Source organism: Ursus americanus, chromosome 11 (assembly GCF_024610735.1).
Source record: "Ursus americanus isolate L20-20 chromosome 11, mUrsAme1.1.p, whole genome shotgun sequence".
Taxonomy (NCBI): domain Eukaryota; kingdom Metazoa; phylum Chordata; class Mammalia; order Carnivora; family Ursidae; genus Ursus; species Ursus americanus.
Window position 1 is genome coordinate 45,737,312 of NC_142137.1, and position 20,445 is coordinate 45,757,756.

The 20,445-nt window shown below is 37.6% G+C and overlaps 1 protein-coding gene across 1 annotated transcript in view; it reads right to left on the reverse strand.

The window, feature by feature from the left end:
* The window catches only part of MOXD1 (monooxygenase DBH like 1), an 87,098-nt gene that overhangs the window by 56,290 nt on the left and 10,363 nt on the right, over positions 1-20,445 (reverse strand). Inside the window, exons 2-4 of the mRNA XM_045805541.2 lie at positions 9,559-9,705; positions 7,757-7,924; positions 7,549-7,632 (exon numbers count right to left, since the gene is read on the reverse strand). Coding sequence (XP_045661497.2) covers positions 7,549-7,632; positions 7,757-7,924; positions 9,559-9,705 — 399 coding nt within the window. The remainder of the gene's footprint in view (positions 1-7,548; positions 7,633-7,756; positions 7,925-9,558; positions 9,706-20,445) is intronic.

The following is a 20,445-nucleotide window of genomic DNA, read 5'->3' on the forward strand; positions in this document are numbered from 1 at the left end:
ATGAAGTTTGAGTCGTCCATCTCTATAATCCCCATCAAGAGAAGAAAACGAGCAATTATGAGCCTTTCATGCAACAGGTGTTTTCACTTGTATTCATTTCATCTTCCCTGGAAATTATTTTTCCTACTTTACAAGCGAAGATAGAAACTCTGAACGTTAAGTTTGCCCAAGGTCATCAAGCTAATGAAAAGCAGAGTTAGGATACGACCCCTCCCTATCTCCAGAGCCTCTACTATGCACTGTACCAACCCCTAAGCTCTGCTCACAATGGCACTTTTAATTTCTATCCTTATTTAAAACTGACATTATGTCCAAGATTTAGATTTATTTACTCATTTATTTAGATTTATTTCATTTAGGTTACTTCCAAGATTTAGAGGTATCTGAAATCCGATGTAAATTGGAAATATAGCTACTATTTATGAGCTATCTAATACATGCCAAAGATGAGAGAACTCCATGAATATTATTGCATTTGATAATGGTAGTTATCATTTGAGACAAGTACAATTATCTCCATTTACAGATGGGAATCTAGGTTTCAGAATACATTCTAGGAGAGCCCAGGCCCAAGGGACTAAAGAGAGGGACCTTTAAACTTCAAGGGAAGCAACAGGGTCCTAAGCATTCTTACCCCAGCAAGCCTTCACTTTTAGGTTTAGCAAGTCATAGATATTTAGAAGTAAAAAGAGCCATTTGAAATCATCGGGTCCAATCCCTTTATCTTTCAGACAAGGAATTTGAGGACCAGGGAGAGGTTAAGTACTTTCTCAAAGGTCGGAAAGCTAATTAGTGACAGAGTTAGCAATAAATCACTTCCATGAAAAGACATGCTTTCAAAGTGAATTCAATTACCCTGTACTCTCAAGTGGCTATTAAGAACACCCAAGTAGCTAGACAATCTCCAATGTTTCTGTCAAGTAGATGTAACTTAAGAAGATCTAGAAAGAACTTTGCAACGCTGAACAATCTAAGACAGCAATCTTTAAAATGCGCTAATTTGACTCAACTCATTGTTAGAAGCAGAATTCTACCCACTTTTTTATGTGAATGGCCAAATATTTTCATCTCTTCTAGTGGATAAGAGATATATAAAATTTCAGATACACTGAAATATACATACATGCATATATATAATTATATATATATATAATTATTTTGGTATTTATAAACTTTGGATGACAAATTCCTAAAGAAGAGGATTCTTATGATTTTACAGCATAATTTTTCTAGAAGATAAGGAATTTCCCATTTTGTCCATGGGTGACAAAATGCACAGTGCCAGGGGTAATGCATTGGTATTAAAAATTTAATAACCAAATTAAGTGTTGCCAAATATTTAAAAGGAATGGAAAGTATTTTCACAGAAGGCCTACTTTGAAAGTTAATTTCTTTCAACACACTAAATTGATCTAGCTAAATATCCCAAGATTTGCTTTAGGAGAAACGGTTAAATTGGTAAAAAGACAAAGGGAAACATCGGTAAGCCAAAAAAGTTCAAGAGAGTTGAATGTAAATGGGTGAAAATACAACCATTCAGTCAAAGGTCAATACCAAACACCTGCTAGTCTCCCACCTAATGAAGTGAAACTGAAGGTGAACACATGAAAAAAGAATGAGAACTAAAGCATATTTGGAAATGCATCCTGAAGACAAACCAAAATGCTATTTCCATCAGGGAAGAAAAATCACATCAATGAAAATACATTTTGGGATATCATTTCAGGGGGAAAAAGGAAGAAGATATACTGAAAAGAAGAAATCATTCTAATAGTTGTCAAGTCATGTAGTTTGACACTGAAAATTCTTACAATTTACTAAATTTAACCTGGAAGTCTTACACATTTTCGGAAATAGAAATCCTCCATCATACTTGACATTTCCGAATATGTTAATGCTGAAGTTTCCCATGTGATGGTGTCCTTTAATTTAGAAGAAGAAGGAGGAGGAGAGGAAGAGGAGGGAAGACGAGGAGGAGAGGAAGAAGCAGCAGCAGCAGGAGCAGGAAGGGGAGGAGGATGGTGAGGAGGATGGGAAGGAGGAAGGGAGGAGGAAAAGAGGAAGAGCCAGAGCCAAACCGGGAGAGAAGGAAGAAGGAGGACGAGGAGGAAGAGAAATAAACATAATAGGGAAACTGACCAGCAACATTTATTTAACATGGTACGTAAACCCTAATGTTCATGCCATGTGTCTAGGACAGGAAAATCAATTTTTGAATGACTATTTCATGGCTATACAGTACTCTGGCTTCAAGAACATTTCACAGTCATTCAGTATCAATTATTATTAGATGTTCTTGTCCTCGGAAACATTCCCCCAAATTAAATTATTCAGATTTATGAATGGCACCAATGGAAAAGAACAGCAGCATCTAGTATCATGTCAAGAAAGATGTTCTGTTCAGTAGCAAGTTCAGAGCATCTCTCTTCCTGCATCTATTGATGAAGAATGATGATAGCGTTTTGTTTATCCCAACTTCACATTTCTCTACAACAGAAGGTGGCCTCCCTAAATGGAATGAGGGACAATCTAGGTTTTATTTGGAATTCTGACTGTTGAGAAAGAGTTGACTGGTTCAGGATCCCTCAGCAACCCAGACACCAAGGAAGATGATTGATGGATTAGCGACGGTGTATTGCTAGTGATCTACGTAGTTTTGTTTCATTGCTTTATTTAACAAACACTATATGGCAGGCATTGTTCTAAATACATATGTTAAATTCCTTTGATTCACTTAATAGTCACTACAATCCTATTAGGTGAGAACTATTACGCCCATTTTCCAGATGAGAAAACTGAGGCACAAGGAAGTAAATGATTTGCTAGAGGTCACACAAGAAGTAAAGGTAATCCTCTCTTAACACCCAGCAATGGTCAACCTTTCAGCATAATGCTCTTTCCTTTTCTGGGTCTCCTCACTAAACAGCAGTTTTCAATGAAAAGTCATTCAGACAGCAACACTGGGGGAATAAAAAGGCCTGATAATAATAGTTGGGTTTATTAAGAGTTTTCTACATGTCAGATACTGTGCTAAGTGGTAATAAAAATTTTTTAACTGCTATGTAACCTTCAGTCCAACTAATCCCATAAGGAAGTTACCATTAGAATTTAAATGATAAAATGGAGCTGTGGGTGACAAATCAGTTTCCCACGGATAAACGACTAAAAATGGAAAGAAAGTGTCCAGATCTGGCCCATCAGAGCACAGAACCCGCCTATGAGACCACGAGGCTTACTGCCTCCCTATTGGAAAGGTGGGCCTTTAAGGCCAGATGGCTACGGGTTGATGAGTTAACCCGGCTGTTTTTCTTTTTTCTCCTCTTTAACATAATAGGCCATCAACAATTATTTATTAAATCAAGTAAGATAGATCATGTTTAAAGGGAGTTAGGAGTTCAGTTTATCTATGAGAGAATTCTCTGACAATAAAAGCTCCATTAAAAAAACCCACAAACCCAGTGTGTTAAACCGACTGATAACTCAGCTTCTAGCAGAGCATATCCAATTGTTACTATCGGGTGATAATGATATCACTACTATTGACTAAAGAGAGTGGAAAGACTCACTTTCTCCCAAAAATTTAAATTTAAGGTAAAGTTACTTATTTGGCAAAGCTTAAATAGGGTCATATTCAAATATGGAGGTTTGGGCTGGACAGTGGGTCTTGAGAGAGTCACTTCTCACTTGAGAAGTGTGGTTTTAGTATAAGTTACTAAGAGTTTTCTTTGTATAATCTCCATATCTGTTTTCTAGTGTGATCTGCTGTCATCTGAAAATACAAATATTTTCAAATCATAATTTTAAACATTTTTCACAAAAATCAAAATACAAATCAATAAATTAGAATCACAAGTGAATTCAAACCACCAATACTTTTTGTCACAATCCCATTAGCCCTGCAGATGAAATTATTGACCTTTGTTAGTTTATACTTTTAGAAATTATTTACCTTTGTTAGTTTGTAATTTTAGAAAATATTCACCTTATTTCATATTTTTGGTAGTAAATAATTTTTATCATTACATGATTAAAATTTAAATTAAAAATGTAATTAATCTTTTTAATTTTAGTCATTTGCATTGACTATATTCACAAACAGTCGCTGATATATTTTATTTATCTGCTTGGTTTTATAGTTATTACAACTACAAAATGTATATTGGGCAATACTATTAACATTTAGACTGCAAGTATACACTTTTCTTTGTTTGAAATAAGAGTCCAGACAAAATTGATTTCTCACAATATTACTATCATCAATATGTTCTTAAAACTCACTGCAAATGACTCAGAATATAATACAATATAAAAGCAATGTTCTTTTTTCTGAGAAAGTACTTTTTTTTTAATCAGAGAAGAACCGCAGCTTTTTGATCCAGTGATTTGTGGGACATAAAATAAGGAGCAAGGACAAGCACCTCACTGATGGCTTTTCCAAAACATAGGAGTCTTTGATTCTATGAAAAGAAGATATGTTTTTCTTAAATTACTAGAAATCATCTCTGCTAAGGGAAAGAGAATGGAAATTAGGTAATTTCTTAAGGTAAGTTTTAGATCTATGAATTCTACTGTAGAAACGTATTAAAATTCTATTGTAAACTGGCATAAGCCACAAATTAAAACTGTTTTTTTAAGACTGTCTCAAAACAAAAACAACCCGAATTATTTTTACAATCTCTATTTTTAAAGATTTATTTATTTATTTGAGAGAGAGAGAAAAGAAGTGAGGGGCGGCGCAGGGGGAGAGGGAGAGAGACGGTCCTCGAGCAGACGCCTGCTGAACAGGGAATCTGAGGCAGGGTTGGATCCCAGGAACCTGAGATCATGAGCGGAGCCGAAATCAGGAGCCAGTCACTTAACCGACTGAGCCACCCAGGCGCCCCTATTTTTACAATATAAATATTTTGAATTTATTTTCTAAGTAAAGCTTTCTCTTCCCTTTTTGGGTTTTTTTCTTTTTAAGACCTTATTTTTAAGGAATCTCTACATCGTGGGGCTTGAATTCACAACCCTGAGATCAAAAAGTCACGTGCTCCTCTGACTGAGCCAGGCAGGCGCCCCTTCTCTTTTTGTCTATTATCCTACTTAGGTTCATTTCTGAGTAAAATATTTCATAATACTTAACGACCTTAAACGCATTTTAGGGTTTAAGAGCAAACTCAGGAATCTATTCTATACGTGGTCTTCTTCTTTTTTTTTTTTTTTTAAGATTTTATTTATTTATTCGACAGAGATAGAGACAGCCAGCGAGAAAGGGAACACAAGCAGGGGGAGTGGGAGAGGAAGAAGCAGGCTCACAGCGGAGGAGCCCGATGTGGGGCTCGATCCCAGAATGCCGGGATCACACCCTGAGCCGAAGGCAGACGCTTAATGACTGAGCCACTCAGACGCCCCTCTATACGTGGTCTTCTTAAGAAATAATGGAAATTAAAATTCCAACCACTGACCCTCTGCCCCTGCAGCACCCAAATTTTGTATAACCACTCCTCTCTCCCTCAAATCCCCTCTTGCTAGGGGTAAAGAACTTTCATTATTTTATAGAACTCCAAATACTTAATACATGCCCACAGACCTGAGTACTACTATGATAAGCATGCAAAGGAAAATTCTTAGATGGGGTACCAAGTAAATGTCCTACATAGAGAGCTGGAATATAGACTGACTCCCCTTAAGAGCAGACAATTTTTTTTTCCATTCAACTTAATTATTAACATTAATAACGACTAGGAATAAAAATGCATGAATGTAAGTGGTTAAGGACTTCCTATCCTATCAATCAGCATTTGCTGAAAAATGATCAAGGGACCCATTTTGTGAAACATTTACTTTCATTTCTGACCCTGTAGTTTTTTACATTTGTCCCTGAAGCTGAGTTCCCATTAAATTGGCTGTAAATGACACACGACACACAGTACTATATGACACCTAGTATATATAAATAAATATACCATTCTCTTTTCTGAGAAAGGCTTTTATTTGGCATAAGGGAAGTGCTTAGGCATGGTATCGAGGCACATGCAAGAAACAGAAAATAACATTGCATAGAGATAAGTGGCTCATTTGAAGTCTCATTGTTGGTAAGTCTTCTGATTGCACAAATACTCCACAAATACTCAGGACTACTTAGTAATTCAGTAAACATTCCCTCAACCTACTCCTCTTGTCTCTGTAAGTAGTTAGAATCACATGTGTAAACAAAACACAGCTCTGTGTCACCAGAAAAATATATCAGAAATTAACAAATTTAAGACACTTTATAGAATGTACTCGGTGTTTCCATCTCTGCCAAAATGTTTCGATGATGGACCACCCTATACGGACAAGAAACCAGGGCATGACCCCAGAGCTACTTATCTGAGAGCGTGTAGTTAGTTCAAAAGACAACCTGAGAGTCAAATCTATGTACTTCCCTCTGGATTCTAGAATCTACAAGTTTGCTCCCTTCTCACAACCACTCTGCTTTGTTACATATGGGGGCTGACAAAAGCTGATGACGTCAGCCTTCTGAATGTTTAGAGTATTTGGGTGTCCGATTGAATTCTATCTTATTCTTTCCTGTGTCTAGGACACTTTTCCTACATGCCTACTATAGGCTCTTTGAGTGCAAGGATTACAGATTCAGCCTCTGTGGAACTACCAAAAGGTTCCTAGCGCAGAGCCAAGGACATGAAATTCCATAAAAATACTGTTCATTCACTAACCAGATGCAAAAGTTTTGGGAGACTATTCCTGGTAGAGGTGGGAGGGAATTACAGGCCACAGGCAAACTGGGCTTCTTTCTTACTCAATTCTGAATTTTTTAATTCTGTAGGAATCCACGAATTTTCCTGGTTTCCTATTTTCAAAAAATCACTATAAAAATTGTTTTTATGACAATATCCAACATTTACAATGAAGCAGACATTCTCAAACAATATTGGTGGGGAATGTAATCTTCTTGTATATAATTTATTAATATGCAAATATATCATTTAAATGGAAACTCCAGCAATTCCAACTGCACAGTGTTGCCTAAGAAATAACTAGTGTTGGGGCTTCTGGGTGGTTCAGTCAGTTAAGCTCCCGACTCTTGATTTTGGCTCAGGGCATGATCTCAAGGTCCTAAGACAGAGCCCTGCGTCAGGCTCCCCACTGAGCACGGAGCCTGCTTGAGCTTCTTCCCTTCTCCCTTCCCCTCCCCTTCTGCTCCTCCCTGCCCACCTTGTGCACAGATATGCATGTGCTTTCTCTCTCAAATAAATAAATAAATAAAATCTTTTCTAAAAAAGAAGAAAGAAACAACTAGTAGTGTTCAAATGCATCCCAAAACTTTTACCTTAAAATGTATAATTAGGAGACAAAAACCAAAATCTTGTCTACAATCCAAGATTTCTCTCTAAATTCAGTGACTCCTAAGACAGGGTGTGAGTCAGAGAAGCCAGTTCTTTGTTCTTGAAGTAACTTCCATATACTTGAAAATCATTTCTATTTTTTTAGTCATTTTCCCTTTAACAACAATTTCTCCTCCATTCACACACATTCAATTCAGCCTGTGAGTGAGTCACATACCTTTATTACATGATGCTTTTCCTGGAACACAGGGATCTTAAACATTTGACACCAGTAGGTCGTACCTTTGTTTGGGATGGGGACCTGTCTTAATAAAAAGGGGAGGGGGACACAAAGTCACACTATTAAACACAGCAGTGTAAGTAAACACTCTTACACGCTTTCAATAAGCCCACCCTTTCAATCAAAAAACCTGAAACAAACTTACGTCCTGATTCACCAGGTCAAAGTATGATATGGCTGTAGACAACACGTTGGTTTTCTCGGGATTCAACAGCCGTAGGCTCTTGGTGCCACGATTGGAGTCATGGTACTTGGGGCCGGCTTCGCCCGCATCTTCATGGTGGTAAGCCCAGATCACTCTCACCGTGCTCTCCTAGTGATCAGACAGGGGAATCATTAGGTCTCATGAGAGCACCTTCCCTACCACTGAGCTGAGTTTAGGGAACTCTAGTGAAAGCAGGATAGAGACGTGAAGAAAAGAGAATAATGACATTTAGAGCCCTCAGTATGGTCTCTAGCATTAATTGTGTCCATTTGATTAAATCAGTAAGTATCCAAATAGACAAGGTTCTTTTTGGATGAAACGGTCTCTCTCAGCACGCAAGATTATGTCTTCCAAGAGAGAGCTACGAGCAACTGACTCAGGGTTATGCTTTTATGCCCATGGCAACGGTCAATCATCATCACGCTAGGCCTGCAAACTAGCAACTCGTAGTTACCAAGCAAATATTCTTGTTAAGATGCAAGGATTCTAGAACATTAAAACCTGTTGTAATGCCATGCAACGTTTTAGGGAAAATCAATAAACAGAATGAAAGTTAAAATGACTTTCCAGGTCGGCATCTTTACGTTCATAATAGATTTTTCCCAGGCACTAGCCCAGTCACATGTATGAATTGACAGAAAGAGCAAACACAGGAGGAATTTCTGATTTGGGGTTTATTATCCTAGAATCTAGCTTTAGTCATTTATGAATCCTGGGAATTTCCAAGAGACTAGGGGATCCCAACTAGGGAAAGTACTGTCAGGTGAAATTGGTTTCCACTTAGCAAACAAGAAAGATTGCCCAAGGGATGCTGGGGCAGGGGGAGGGCTTGCTGAGGTATAAAGAAATTGTTCGGTCCTCCCACAGATAAAGGTGTCTTTGCCAGAACTTTGTAACAAGAACTTTGAAAATAAATAATAAAGCAAAAGCTATTTATTTTAAAAGCTATATTCTTTCTTAATAAGTCAAATGACTATAATTATTTTTCCAATTAAAATATAATTGCACTGTATATTACATAAAAAGTGATCCATGTTTTTGCATGTGTTTTTTTCCTCCTCTTTTACTCTTTATGCTGAATGTTAATCAAAACTGCTTCAGATTTTTACATTCCCATTTTTAAAGCATTGATTTATCAAATAAAAAAACATAATTTGATTGATCTATACAAAATGAAATCGATCCAAGAAATTCATGGAAACTTCCCAAATAACACATGAATTATATACTGTCTAAATATTTAATTTGCATATGCATAAAGATATTAATGTTTGTATGAAGTCAATAAGAAATCTTGTATAACATGTCGGTAGGCAATTTTAATCAATCTACTATTCATCTCGACTTTAGAAATTTATAAAAATGAACCAGTCACAAATCAGATGAATTAGACCCTGATATTCAGTATCATCATTCCCTCTTCTGTAATACATTTTTACCAACCTTCATCTACTGTGTATCCTCAAACTTTATACAGAAAAAGCTAGAAATCTTACAGATAAAATCATACTCACTTTAAATGGCCCTTGAAAGTTTGAGATTCACACAAAAATTGCCTTTCTTGAAATGTGTAGTTAGATTTTCTGTGGCTTCCAAAAAGATCTCAAAGATATTCTAAAACAGACTTGTGACTCTGTTTTCAAAGGTTACTTTTAAATATTTGTTCCTTTTATTCTACACAGTGTTTCACAACTGTAAGCATACAATATGTTCATGCCTGCGTTTTCTCGTAGACTCCTTACCGTTATACTCTTGTCGTTTATGTCACATGTGTGCAGTTCTCTGGTAAATTCAATTATTGTGTGGGTGCTATTTTCCATGGCATATTCCAGGTGGTAATCTTGCTGACCATCTTTTTTCAACTCTCTGTTTGCATTTGTAAAATAATCCTGTAGAAAATACGGGAAAGAAAAATTAGGACACCCCAGATTCAGAGTGAAAAGAATTTACATTAGGAATGGTTATAGGACTTTAAAAAACTGATTCTGGGTTTGCTTATTACAAAGTCCTGTATCTATAGTCATTTTTAAAGTCCTGGGAATTTTCAAGGAGCTAGGGTATCCAACTAGGAAATCAGTTCCCTATAAAAGTGGTCTGTGTTTGAACTTCCAGCCCTTCAGGAAAATGGGATATGGATTTACAATACCCTAGAGCATTGAAAGAGATGGAAAAGACAGACATTCAAGATCACCTAGTACTTTTCTTTCATTATACAAACAAAAAGAGGAACGTCAACACTGTGAAATGGCTGGCCCCAAAATGAACTGACTAGTTTGTGACAAAGATAGAACCAACCCCAAAGTAAGCACTTTTTCCAGTGTTATACCAGGTGCGGCTTCCCTGTACCTCTCCTAAAAGCAAAGAGACTGAGGTTATAGGTCATTTCAGCATGTGCTTTAATAGCAAAAGCTTATTAAAATGAAATACGGTGGAAAAGTATGGAAAGAAATGAGCCTCGTTGAATTACCGGATATCAAAAAACTGGGGAAATTTTGTTTTTATGAATCAGCTGTGATTTTTTTTTTAAAGATTTTATTTATTTATTCGACAGAGATAGAGACAGCCAGTGAGAGAGGGAACACAAGCAGGGGGAGTGGGAGAGGAAGAAGCAGGCTCATAGCGGAGGAGCCTGACGTGGGGTTTGATCCCATAACGCCGGGATCACGCCCTGAGCCAAAGGCAGACGCTTAACCGCTGTGCCACCCAGGCGCCCCCAGCTGTGATTTTTGTACTAAACTTGATCAGTGGTATACAGATCACTTCTGGGAGGTAGACAATGCAATAGAGAGGTCATGGACTTCGAAGTCAAATGGTGAGGACCTGACCCCTAGCTCTACCCCTAAATAGCCTTGGAGAATTGTCGAAGTCAAACTCTGTGAGCTTTTGTTCTACCATTAGTAAAATGGGGATAATACATACCTATTTTATGGATTTTGAAAGATGAAGAAATGAAACAGTGTGTGAGGGGAAACTGCCTACAATGGTTATTGCCCATTTAATGCTAATTTCCTTTCCCCTTTTGCAATGTTTCCCTGCACCATATACCACTTACTTGCTATATTTTATCATTTGCCTACTATCCTACCACTTGGCCCTTACTAACATATTACTATATTATAAAACTCACGGTGCTAATTTTCATCACTTACAGACACCAAATTTGCTAATTTTCATCACTTAAGACACCAGATTTGCCTTAATTGTACTGGCCTGTCCGTACATGATGATACTTTGTTTTTAAAAAGCCACAAATGGCTGATTTAGAAAATGCATGCTGAAATATAATCACAATTATTTTTATTAACACCAAAATTACATTTGAAGAAATGATTGCCATGCTTAGCAAAATAAATAAATAAATAAATAAATAAATAAATAAATAAATAAATTATATCAGAAAAAAACTTAAATGGTAAATGTACACTCAAATGGATGGCATTTGGCATTTTTATTCCTAGTATCTTTTTAAGGTAGCTATCAAGTATGTGTAAATTTGACACCCAGATATTTGCTCAAACCCATTACTGGTGATGCACAGAGCCCAACTAACCTTTTTTTTCCACCCTGGTGACAACTACAACTCACTGAGTACATCCCACCCACCAGGCGCAGTTTAAGCATGTATTAATACATGCACACGCATTAACTCATTTCCACCTTCACATCAGGTTATGAGATAAAACTATTTTCCTATTTCACAGATGAAGACACTAAAGCACAAGAAGGTTAAGCATCTTGGGCGCCTGGGTGGCTCAGTTGGGTAAGCGGCTGCCTTCTGCTCAGGTCACGATCCCAGGGTCCTAGGATCAAGTCCCATGTGGTTCTAGGATTGAGTCCCAAATCAGGCTCCCTGCTCAAGAGGGAGTCTGCTTCTCCCTCATTCCCTTCCCACCAACCCCCCCACTCGCCGCTTATGCTCTCTCTTTCTCTCTCTCTCAAAAATAAATTAATTAACTAAAAATATTTTTAAAAAGAAGGTTAAGCATCTTGTCCAGAATCAAACAGCTGGTAAGTAGAAAAGCCAGTATTTAAAACCAGTCTGACTCCAGTCTGTATCCTTCTTCACTGCTATACACCGTAGTGGCCACTGCAGGAAAAGTATGGGTTAGTTTGTATTTTTCTGTCTACAAATTAGCTACATTAAGGTTTTTTGTCTTGTTTATTTTATTTTTTACATAAAACGTTATTTTTTCTACCTCTCAAGTTGGGGGCTGTCAAAAAATTTATTCTGAGAACCGGTTGTAACTATGAAAACAATTCAAATGAAATATTCCTGTCATACTGTGATTTGCCCACTTTGGATCACACAGATTTTCAATATGTAGATGAAATAACAATGTCTATAGACAGCGAGGGATTCGGATAAACTGTGCCTTTATACTGAGTTCACATTTCACTACATGACTCAAGCAATCACAGTTTTTGCAAACAAAAAGAATACAACACAAAATGCAATCAGTTCGAAGAGTAGAATAATTAGCCTAGTCTTGCAAATATGTTTCCAAACCCATTAGTCCCACAGAATATCCAGCTGGCTCGCCAACTTTTCATTCCCTCTATTTGCACTCACCAGTAACCATTCCTTTCAGCTATTCTACCTTTTTCTGGTTTTTCAGATAACTTAGCTATGAGAAAATGGGAGAAACTTCACTCGGGTCTCCCTGAGGGTCCCTTGAGTGCGTCTACCCTACGCAAACCGCTGAGTGTTCAATACTGTGGGAAGACAGCTGCCAGTTAGGTCATAGCTCTAGACTCCTGGCAAAATGTGATTGTCTAAAAGATGCTGGTATCTTTAAACTTATGGAGGGAAACATGAATGGATTTTATTATAACTGAAATGTGAAATATCCTACGTACCACCGTAATTCCATTATATTTTCTCCACATTTTCCAGTTCTTAAGGCCTATTTTGACACGTCTTCAGATTTGAGCATAGCATAGCTTAGCTATCAAGATAGTATTATCAGTTACATGTTTCCTTGAGCTGGGCCCTTCCTAATGCTTAGAAATCCATGTGTTAATCCCTTACTGTTTTCTCAGGAGACCTCTCGAGACAAATATTCTAACCTTCTCCGCTTAAGATGCCAGCATTTCCCCACCTCAGCTTATGATCACGCATCTCACTTTAAGAGAATTTCAGTTATGATACATGATAGCTCACATCTTGCCCTCCTTCTATCTTAAATAATATTCACTTTTTGGAATCATTAAAAAAATACTAATCTAAAAGAAAGCAGGAGAAGAGAAATATAAAACAAAGACCAAATGGGACAAGTAGAAACCAAATAGATGTAAATGAAATAAAAGGGAAATATTACATTAGATCCTACAGACATTAAAAGGTTAATAATATTATGCACATCTAGATGTAAGAAACTTGGATAATTTAGATGAGAAACAGGCAAAGTTTGAAAGACACAAACCAGCAAAATTTATTAAGGAAAGCAGATACTCTGAATAGCCCTATAGTCTACTCGCGGGTGAAAACCTTCCTACAAAGAAAATTCTAAGTCAAGTTGCTTTCACTTGGAATTTTACCAAATATTTAAGGAAGAGGTAATATCAACCCTTTACAGTTCTTTTAGAAGATAAAGAACAAGGAACACTGCCCAACTCATTGCTTGTTGCCAGCATTACCCTGATACCAAAATCAAAGACATTACACAAATATGTATTAGCAAATAGAACTTAGTGATTTTTAAAAAAAGAATAATATATCATTATCATGCAGAGTTGGTTCAACATTACAAAGTCAATCAATGCAGTTCATCATATTGAAGTCTAAAAAAGAAAACCACGCAATCATCTTAATAAATGCAGAAAAACCATTTGAAACATTCATTCATGGTAAAATCCTCAGTAAACTAGCAGCAGAAGGGTACGTTCTTAACCTTATAAAAAGCACCTATAAAAAAATCCTACAATAAACATCATAGTTAATGATGAAAGACTAAAGTCTTCCCCTAAGTTTGGGAAGAAGTAAGTCTTGGGAATAAGGCAAGGATGTCCACACTCCCCACTTCTGGACAGCCCCACTATTGACTGCCTACTTCTGACAGTTTATCTCTATTATTCCCACTCTCTAAGCATAAACATCAAATTCTGAAGAACCCTTGACATTATCTCCTTTCTTCATATTTAATCCTTTGGGAATCTCATCTACTCCACGAGTTTCCAATCACCAGCTTCATTCAGTATCACATATCCAAAAGTCTATCGCATAATTCTACTCAAAAGTCTTAGTGTCGGGGCGCCTGGGTGGCTCAGTCGTTAAGCGGCTGCCTTCGGCTCAGGATGTGATCCCAGGGTCCTGGGATCAAGCCCCACATTGGGCTCCCTGCTCTGCTGGGTGCCTGCTTCTTCCTCTCCCATTCCCCCTGTTTGTGTTCCCTCTATCGCTGGCTGTCTCTGTCAAATAAATAAATAAAATATTTAAAAAAAAAGTCTTAGTGTCATTTCAGAGTGCAATATATCCAAAATTGTATTCACCCTTTGTCTGTAAGATTCGTTTTCCTGAATTTCTTTCAGTATCCTGCTATCTTCCCAAATTCAAAACTGCAGTCTTCTTTAACTTCTTCCTCTGTTACTCACACTTCCACAATCCTATCAGCTCGACCTTTGAAAATATATCCCATCTTTTACTTCTACTCTATTACAACTTCTTCTACCTCACTTCAGACTACCACCTGCATTATTTATGTCAAAATCACTCTCAATGTGTCACTGTGTTTTATTCAATGGTATATAGTACAAAGTTCTATAATTTAGATTCAAGTTTTTCTACCGTTTAGCCTAACCTGGTTTTTCAGAGTGTCTGTCATTAATCTTACCACATGATCTCTATTATCTATTATTCCCTTCAAATTCTGCTGTTTTCCATCTCTTCGCTTTTGTTCACACTCTTCTCTATACCCCCTACTCTCTTCACTCCACTGAGAAATCCTCTCCGCTAACTCCACCCATTGAAACTTAACTCCATTGAAACACTCCCTTCTTTCCAAGACTCATGACTTTATCTCCTCTATGAAGTTTTCTTTGATCATTCCAACTGGAAGTGATCATTCCTTCTTAGAATCCTTACTTCTCTTTTGCATTCCCATGTAGCCTGCAATATATTCTAGACATAGAATTATCTTCTCAACCATGTGGTAACTGCCTGGAAACAGAATGCTAATCTTATCAATCCCGTTATAAATTTGTACCTTTAATATAATTGTTTGCACTATAACTGGAACAAAAAGAGGGAGACAGATTATTTTCTCAATTGCTCTCAATTACATTTACATATGGTTAAGATCGGGGTGGAATGTGTTTAACCAGATGCTAGCATGAGTTTGAGTCGGCATGATCTGCCACGCAGACACATCTGGCACTTAAATCTGGGAACGCTGTTGTGACCTTCCAGCCCCTAAATGGACATGAATCTTATGAAACTGACATCAGCATTTAGAAGAAAAAAGTTTATGCATGCAACAGCTCTTTGAAATCCTTTCGCACTAAGAGGGCATTCCCTACCTATTTTAAAGAAATAAGGCAAAACAAAAAATAAATAAGCAAAAAAACAACGCAAAAAAAAAAAAGATCTAAGAGAGAGAAACTTTTTTTCAGAATGTTTTCTAATGTGAATTTATATCCTGAGTGACTTGCATATTGCAGATGCTTATTAAATATGTGTAATTTTAAAAGGAGCATCCTGCCTTTCCTTTTGCTAATTCTAACTAAGGGGATAATTTTGGAAATAAAAGATAAGAATTCAAGAACCATCATCCAATATTCACATCTTAGTAGTATGTAAACAGTTTAACTTGGGGGGTGCAAAATTATTCCCCAGCAGCATTTTCTTTCTTCCTTCAACCTATATAAAAAAAATACGTGAGTTAAACAAACATAGTCTTAATGGTGTCGATATTTTACAATTAAAAAAATGGCATATTGGCAAACCTTAAAAGTGCAATTAAGTGAGGCAGGAGGGGAGAAAAAAGAAAAAACAAATCTGGGTCCTAAATTTCCTATCCTTCAACTGTTCTTGCCAGGAGCAAGAAAAGAAGGATGAGAGGGAGGAAAGAAGAGATGAAAAGAAAGCAACTTATCTGAAGAACAGTCAATCTTGAAAATCCTTCATGCAGATCGGCTCAACCTAAAAAGTATGCTCAGTGAGTTTAGCGGTTTCCCAACAGACAAAGGGATGCACGTTATCTGAGTGAATAATTACACGGAATCGTTATTTTGTACTATTATCCTTTGGGAAAAAAATAAATAACCTGCAGAATGAAATTGACAGTAAAACATCGACCAATTAGGAGGCTGAATACCAAGAATATCACCTAGAAATTTATATTCACAAAACCATACTGTATAGTACTTATAAGATATTTATGACATTCTCCCAGATCACTTTTACAATCTGATTTTCACCTTTACCATTAGAACAGAATGGCACCCCTGTGCCCCCACTGCAGGTCCCATTTGGCAAATAGAGCCAGACACAGCACTACTGAGCAGCCGTGATAAAAGCCATTCCTCAGCCAGCTTCCTATAGTGCTTGGTATTCTAGCACTTTTACAATAAAAATAGGAATATTGATCACAATGCACTCTCACTGTCATGGTCAGATGTTACAGCCACTGTAAAAATCTAATTGTAGGATATGTACTGCACATATTATAAATTGACATAAAATGCTGATAAATAAAAGTAAGCTCCAATTAAGTATCATTTAAAAATGGACTTTATGAAGACAAGAGGGTTGAGGAGGATTCAGAGAATCATGATTCTGTAAAGATTTTGTAAAAGTTTAAAAATAAGATTTGAAGATGTTTTAATTATGTAAATTTGCAGAAGTCATTCTTTATGTTTTTCAGTTTTAATGTTCTATAAAGTGAAACATCAAGTTATGTTACTCTAGCTAAATGGCTGTTGTGGATTTTTCTCTAGATTTTCTTTCTTTATTTGACAGGTAGAGACAGCACAAGCAGGGGGAATGGCAGAGGGAGAGGGAGAAGCAGGCTCCCCACTGAGAAAGGAGCCCGATGTGGGGCTCGATCCCAGGACTCTGGGATCATCACCTGAGCCGAAGGCAGATGCTTTACTGACTGAGCCACCTAGGTGACCCTTTATGTGGATTTCAATCATATTCTAACTCAAATATCTACATCTATCTCAAATATCTAACTCAAAGACCAACCTCAGGCTTGTGGAGTGGCTCAGTCAGTTAAGCGTCTGCCTTCGGCTCAGGTCATGATCCCGGGGCCCTGGGATCGAGCCCCACAACGGGCTCCCTGCTCAGAGAGGAGACTGCTTCTCCCTCTCCCCCTGCCTCTGACCCCTGCTTGTGCTCACTCACTCTCTCTCTCTCTCTCAAATAAAGAAATAAATAAATAATCTTAAAAAAAATCAACTTCAATATGAACTGTCATTAAGGTATTATTTTTTGCTTTTATCGTGGATTATTATTTTAATCAGGTGTTTGGCTTGTTTTACCTTTTAAAGATAAAATATTACCTGTTACCCTTGAAAATCTGAGTTGATAACTAGACTCCAGCAATAAAGTTAATCCGCAGTCGTGTCATAAAAATGAAACATGTTCTCACAGGATATTTTGCCTTTTGAACGCTAGGCTTTGAAAAAAAGGATGAAATATATCATTGAGCTTTCAAAATGCTGTGCGGCGAGAGTAAAGTCAGTCAGCCTGAGCATCCGTTGGTTTATCACTTGGCGTGATAAGCAGGAGTCCTGACTGCCACTTTAAAACTAACATCCAAAAAGCCGGCTTTGAAAATCTGCACGATTGCTACGACCTCTTGTTAAAAAAACATGATTACACAGATGTTCAAATGGTTCTTACTCATTGTCAGTCTTTTTTCTCTCTCTTGAATAAAATCTCTGCAGCAGAAAAGCTTTGACTGGTACTGTGATAAGCAGGATGAAGTGAAAACTCTTCTGGGTGGAATAAAAGATATGAACAAACCCGGTTCAGCCTGGAAAACCGATTGTAAGCACACCTGCAGGGAACCTTGAGAAAAATGTTACCATCTGCCGTCACTGTCTTCAACAGGTGCTTGTAGCATTTCCTCTTCTTTCTGAATCTCAAAAGCCTTGTGACTTCAAACATTCCTCTTTGTGATATCGATTTCTATAATAAGTGTTACGGTGGTTTAATAATATCAGTAGTGTAATAATAAATATTTTTGTGTTAAAGGGAATCTTTGATCCTAAAAATATCATAAACTGTATAAACAAACTCTATAATCTTCAGATTTCAGCGTAAGCAGGTTTTAATCAGTCATTTCTTCACTAATCTTAGAAATCGGAGCAGAATGTCAAAACAGAAGGGGCCTTGCCTTCTAGAAACCACTTCAGGTGAAACTGAAACTCTTTAGGTCTACTAAGGGATCTGTTAAATAGCTGCTGGAATGCTAAAACAGGAGCCCTGTTAGCTTGCGTTCCAATAAGGGACCCCCCCCCCCAACAATCTGTTTGCTCTTCAAGCGCCACCTTCTGAAAATACACATCCTGGATTTTCTCAACAGCCAATGATCTCAGTTCAGTTTTCATGCAGAGTAATTTAATACTTTGCTATCATTATAGAATTAACAGAGATAGAATGTAAAATTAATATTTTGACTTTTTAGGTTAATGATGAACTTCAATGGAAAAAAACCCCCAGCAATTTCAGGTTTTATCATAGAAATAAGATGTTATTTTACCCTCATCCTATTCCACCATTTCAATTTTTTAAGATTTTAGATGACTTAACTACTCATGACCACTGTATGCAAGAAGTAAATTTTGAGACTAAAACTGGTTCCTTCCTCCCTCTCCCTCCCTCCTTTCTTTCCTTCCTCCCTTCCTTCTTTCCTTCCTTCCTTCCTTCCTTCCTTCCTTCCTTCCTTCCTTCCTTCCTTCCCCTTTCTTCCAACACATATTTCGTTGAGCAACTAGTATTTCTCAGCCTGCTGTAGGGCTGAGGCTACATGACTATACAGGGTAGCAAAGTCCCTACCCTGATCAAACTTGTAATTTAGTTGAGGGGAGGGGGAAGCAGACAATTTAAAAATTATTTTTAATAATAATATAACCAAAATGTTTAGATAATAAATACTTAAAGGAGAATAAAACAGATTATAGAGAATAATTGGAAAGCCTTAAGGCTGAGTGATCAGAAAAGCCATTACTGAGGCAATGATACTTAGTCTGAGAAATAAATTGCAATTAGGAGCCAGCCACAAGAGGTTATAGAGGAAGCAGATTCCAGAAAAGAGGGCAGTTATGAGAAAAGACCTGAGTGGGGGTGGGTATCCAGTTTGAGGAAGCAAATAAAAGCCAGGTGCTGAACTACAGAGTGCCCAGGAAAGAGGTCAACAGGGATCAAAGGAAGTCCCAGACCTTGTGATACCTTACAGGTTAGGGTAGGGAGTTGAAATTTAATACTAAGCTTATATAAAAGTCATCTGAGCTTTAAGCAGCAAGTGACATATTCTGATTGACATGAAAAAAGTGTGTGTGTGTGTGTGTGTGTGTGTGTGTGTGTGTGTGTGTGTATTACTGTGGCTACCATGTAGAGGATGACAAGAAGGAATAAGAGTGTTGGTCAGAAGTCAGGAGTCATGGGGTACCTGGGAGGCTCAGTCAGTTAAGCGACCGACTCTTGGTTTCAGCTCAGGTCATGGATCTCAGGGTCATGGGACTGAGCCCCACGTCAAGCTCTGTGCTCACAGGGGAGTCTGTTTGAAGATGCTCTTCCTCTGCCCCTCCCCACACTAGTGTGTGTTCTCTCTCTTTCTCAAATAAATAAATCTTAAAAAAAAAAAAAAGATACGGGAGTCATGTAGTGGTCTGGGTGGTCTGTGCTTGAGTGGTAATAGTAAAAGTGAAGGGAAGAGGGCAGGTTTTCGATTTAGCTTAGAGGAAGGGTCAACAGGACCTGAAGATGTGTTTCATATGTGGGGTGAAGGAAAGAGAAGACAAAATAAAGACTCCTCAGCTTTGACTGGAGCTACCAGGAGCTGCCATTTACTGAGACTGGGAAGGCTGGGAAAGAAACAGGGTGAATGAGGTTAATCTTGAGGTGCCTACCTAGACATCTTCCTGGGGTGGGGAGGTCAGAAGACAGAGAATATGCAGACTGGAAGGAGATAAATCAAAATAATGCCACCACCAAGTTTCAGAAACTCACCAACTTCACATTCAGCTTCCCCCTGGAAGCCCTCCACACTCTTCTTCTGAGTATATACAAGTCACAATGTAGTCTTTTTCTTTCTTTTTTTTTTTTTCCAGATTTCAAATACACATTCACTATACATAATTCAAATATACTGAAACACACAGTAGGGAGATGAAACAGTTTCACACCCACTCTCATGGGGCAGTGCATGCCTGTCCACAGAGACGGGACAACTTCTGAGGCAGGGTGAAAAACAACATAGACAGTTTCCAATGCAGTTGCTAATATCTTCTCTTCTATTGAGTTCTTGAATAACCTAAAAGCATGAATGTGGAATAAAGTTATTTTCAGCATCACCATAAAGCTGGAAGACAACCTGAAAGACACCTGATTCTAGCTCCCACCAAAGGAGGAATTCTCTCAAAAATATTTTTTTAAAAAGACTGATTTATTCATTTGAGAGACA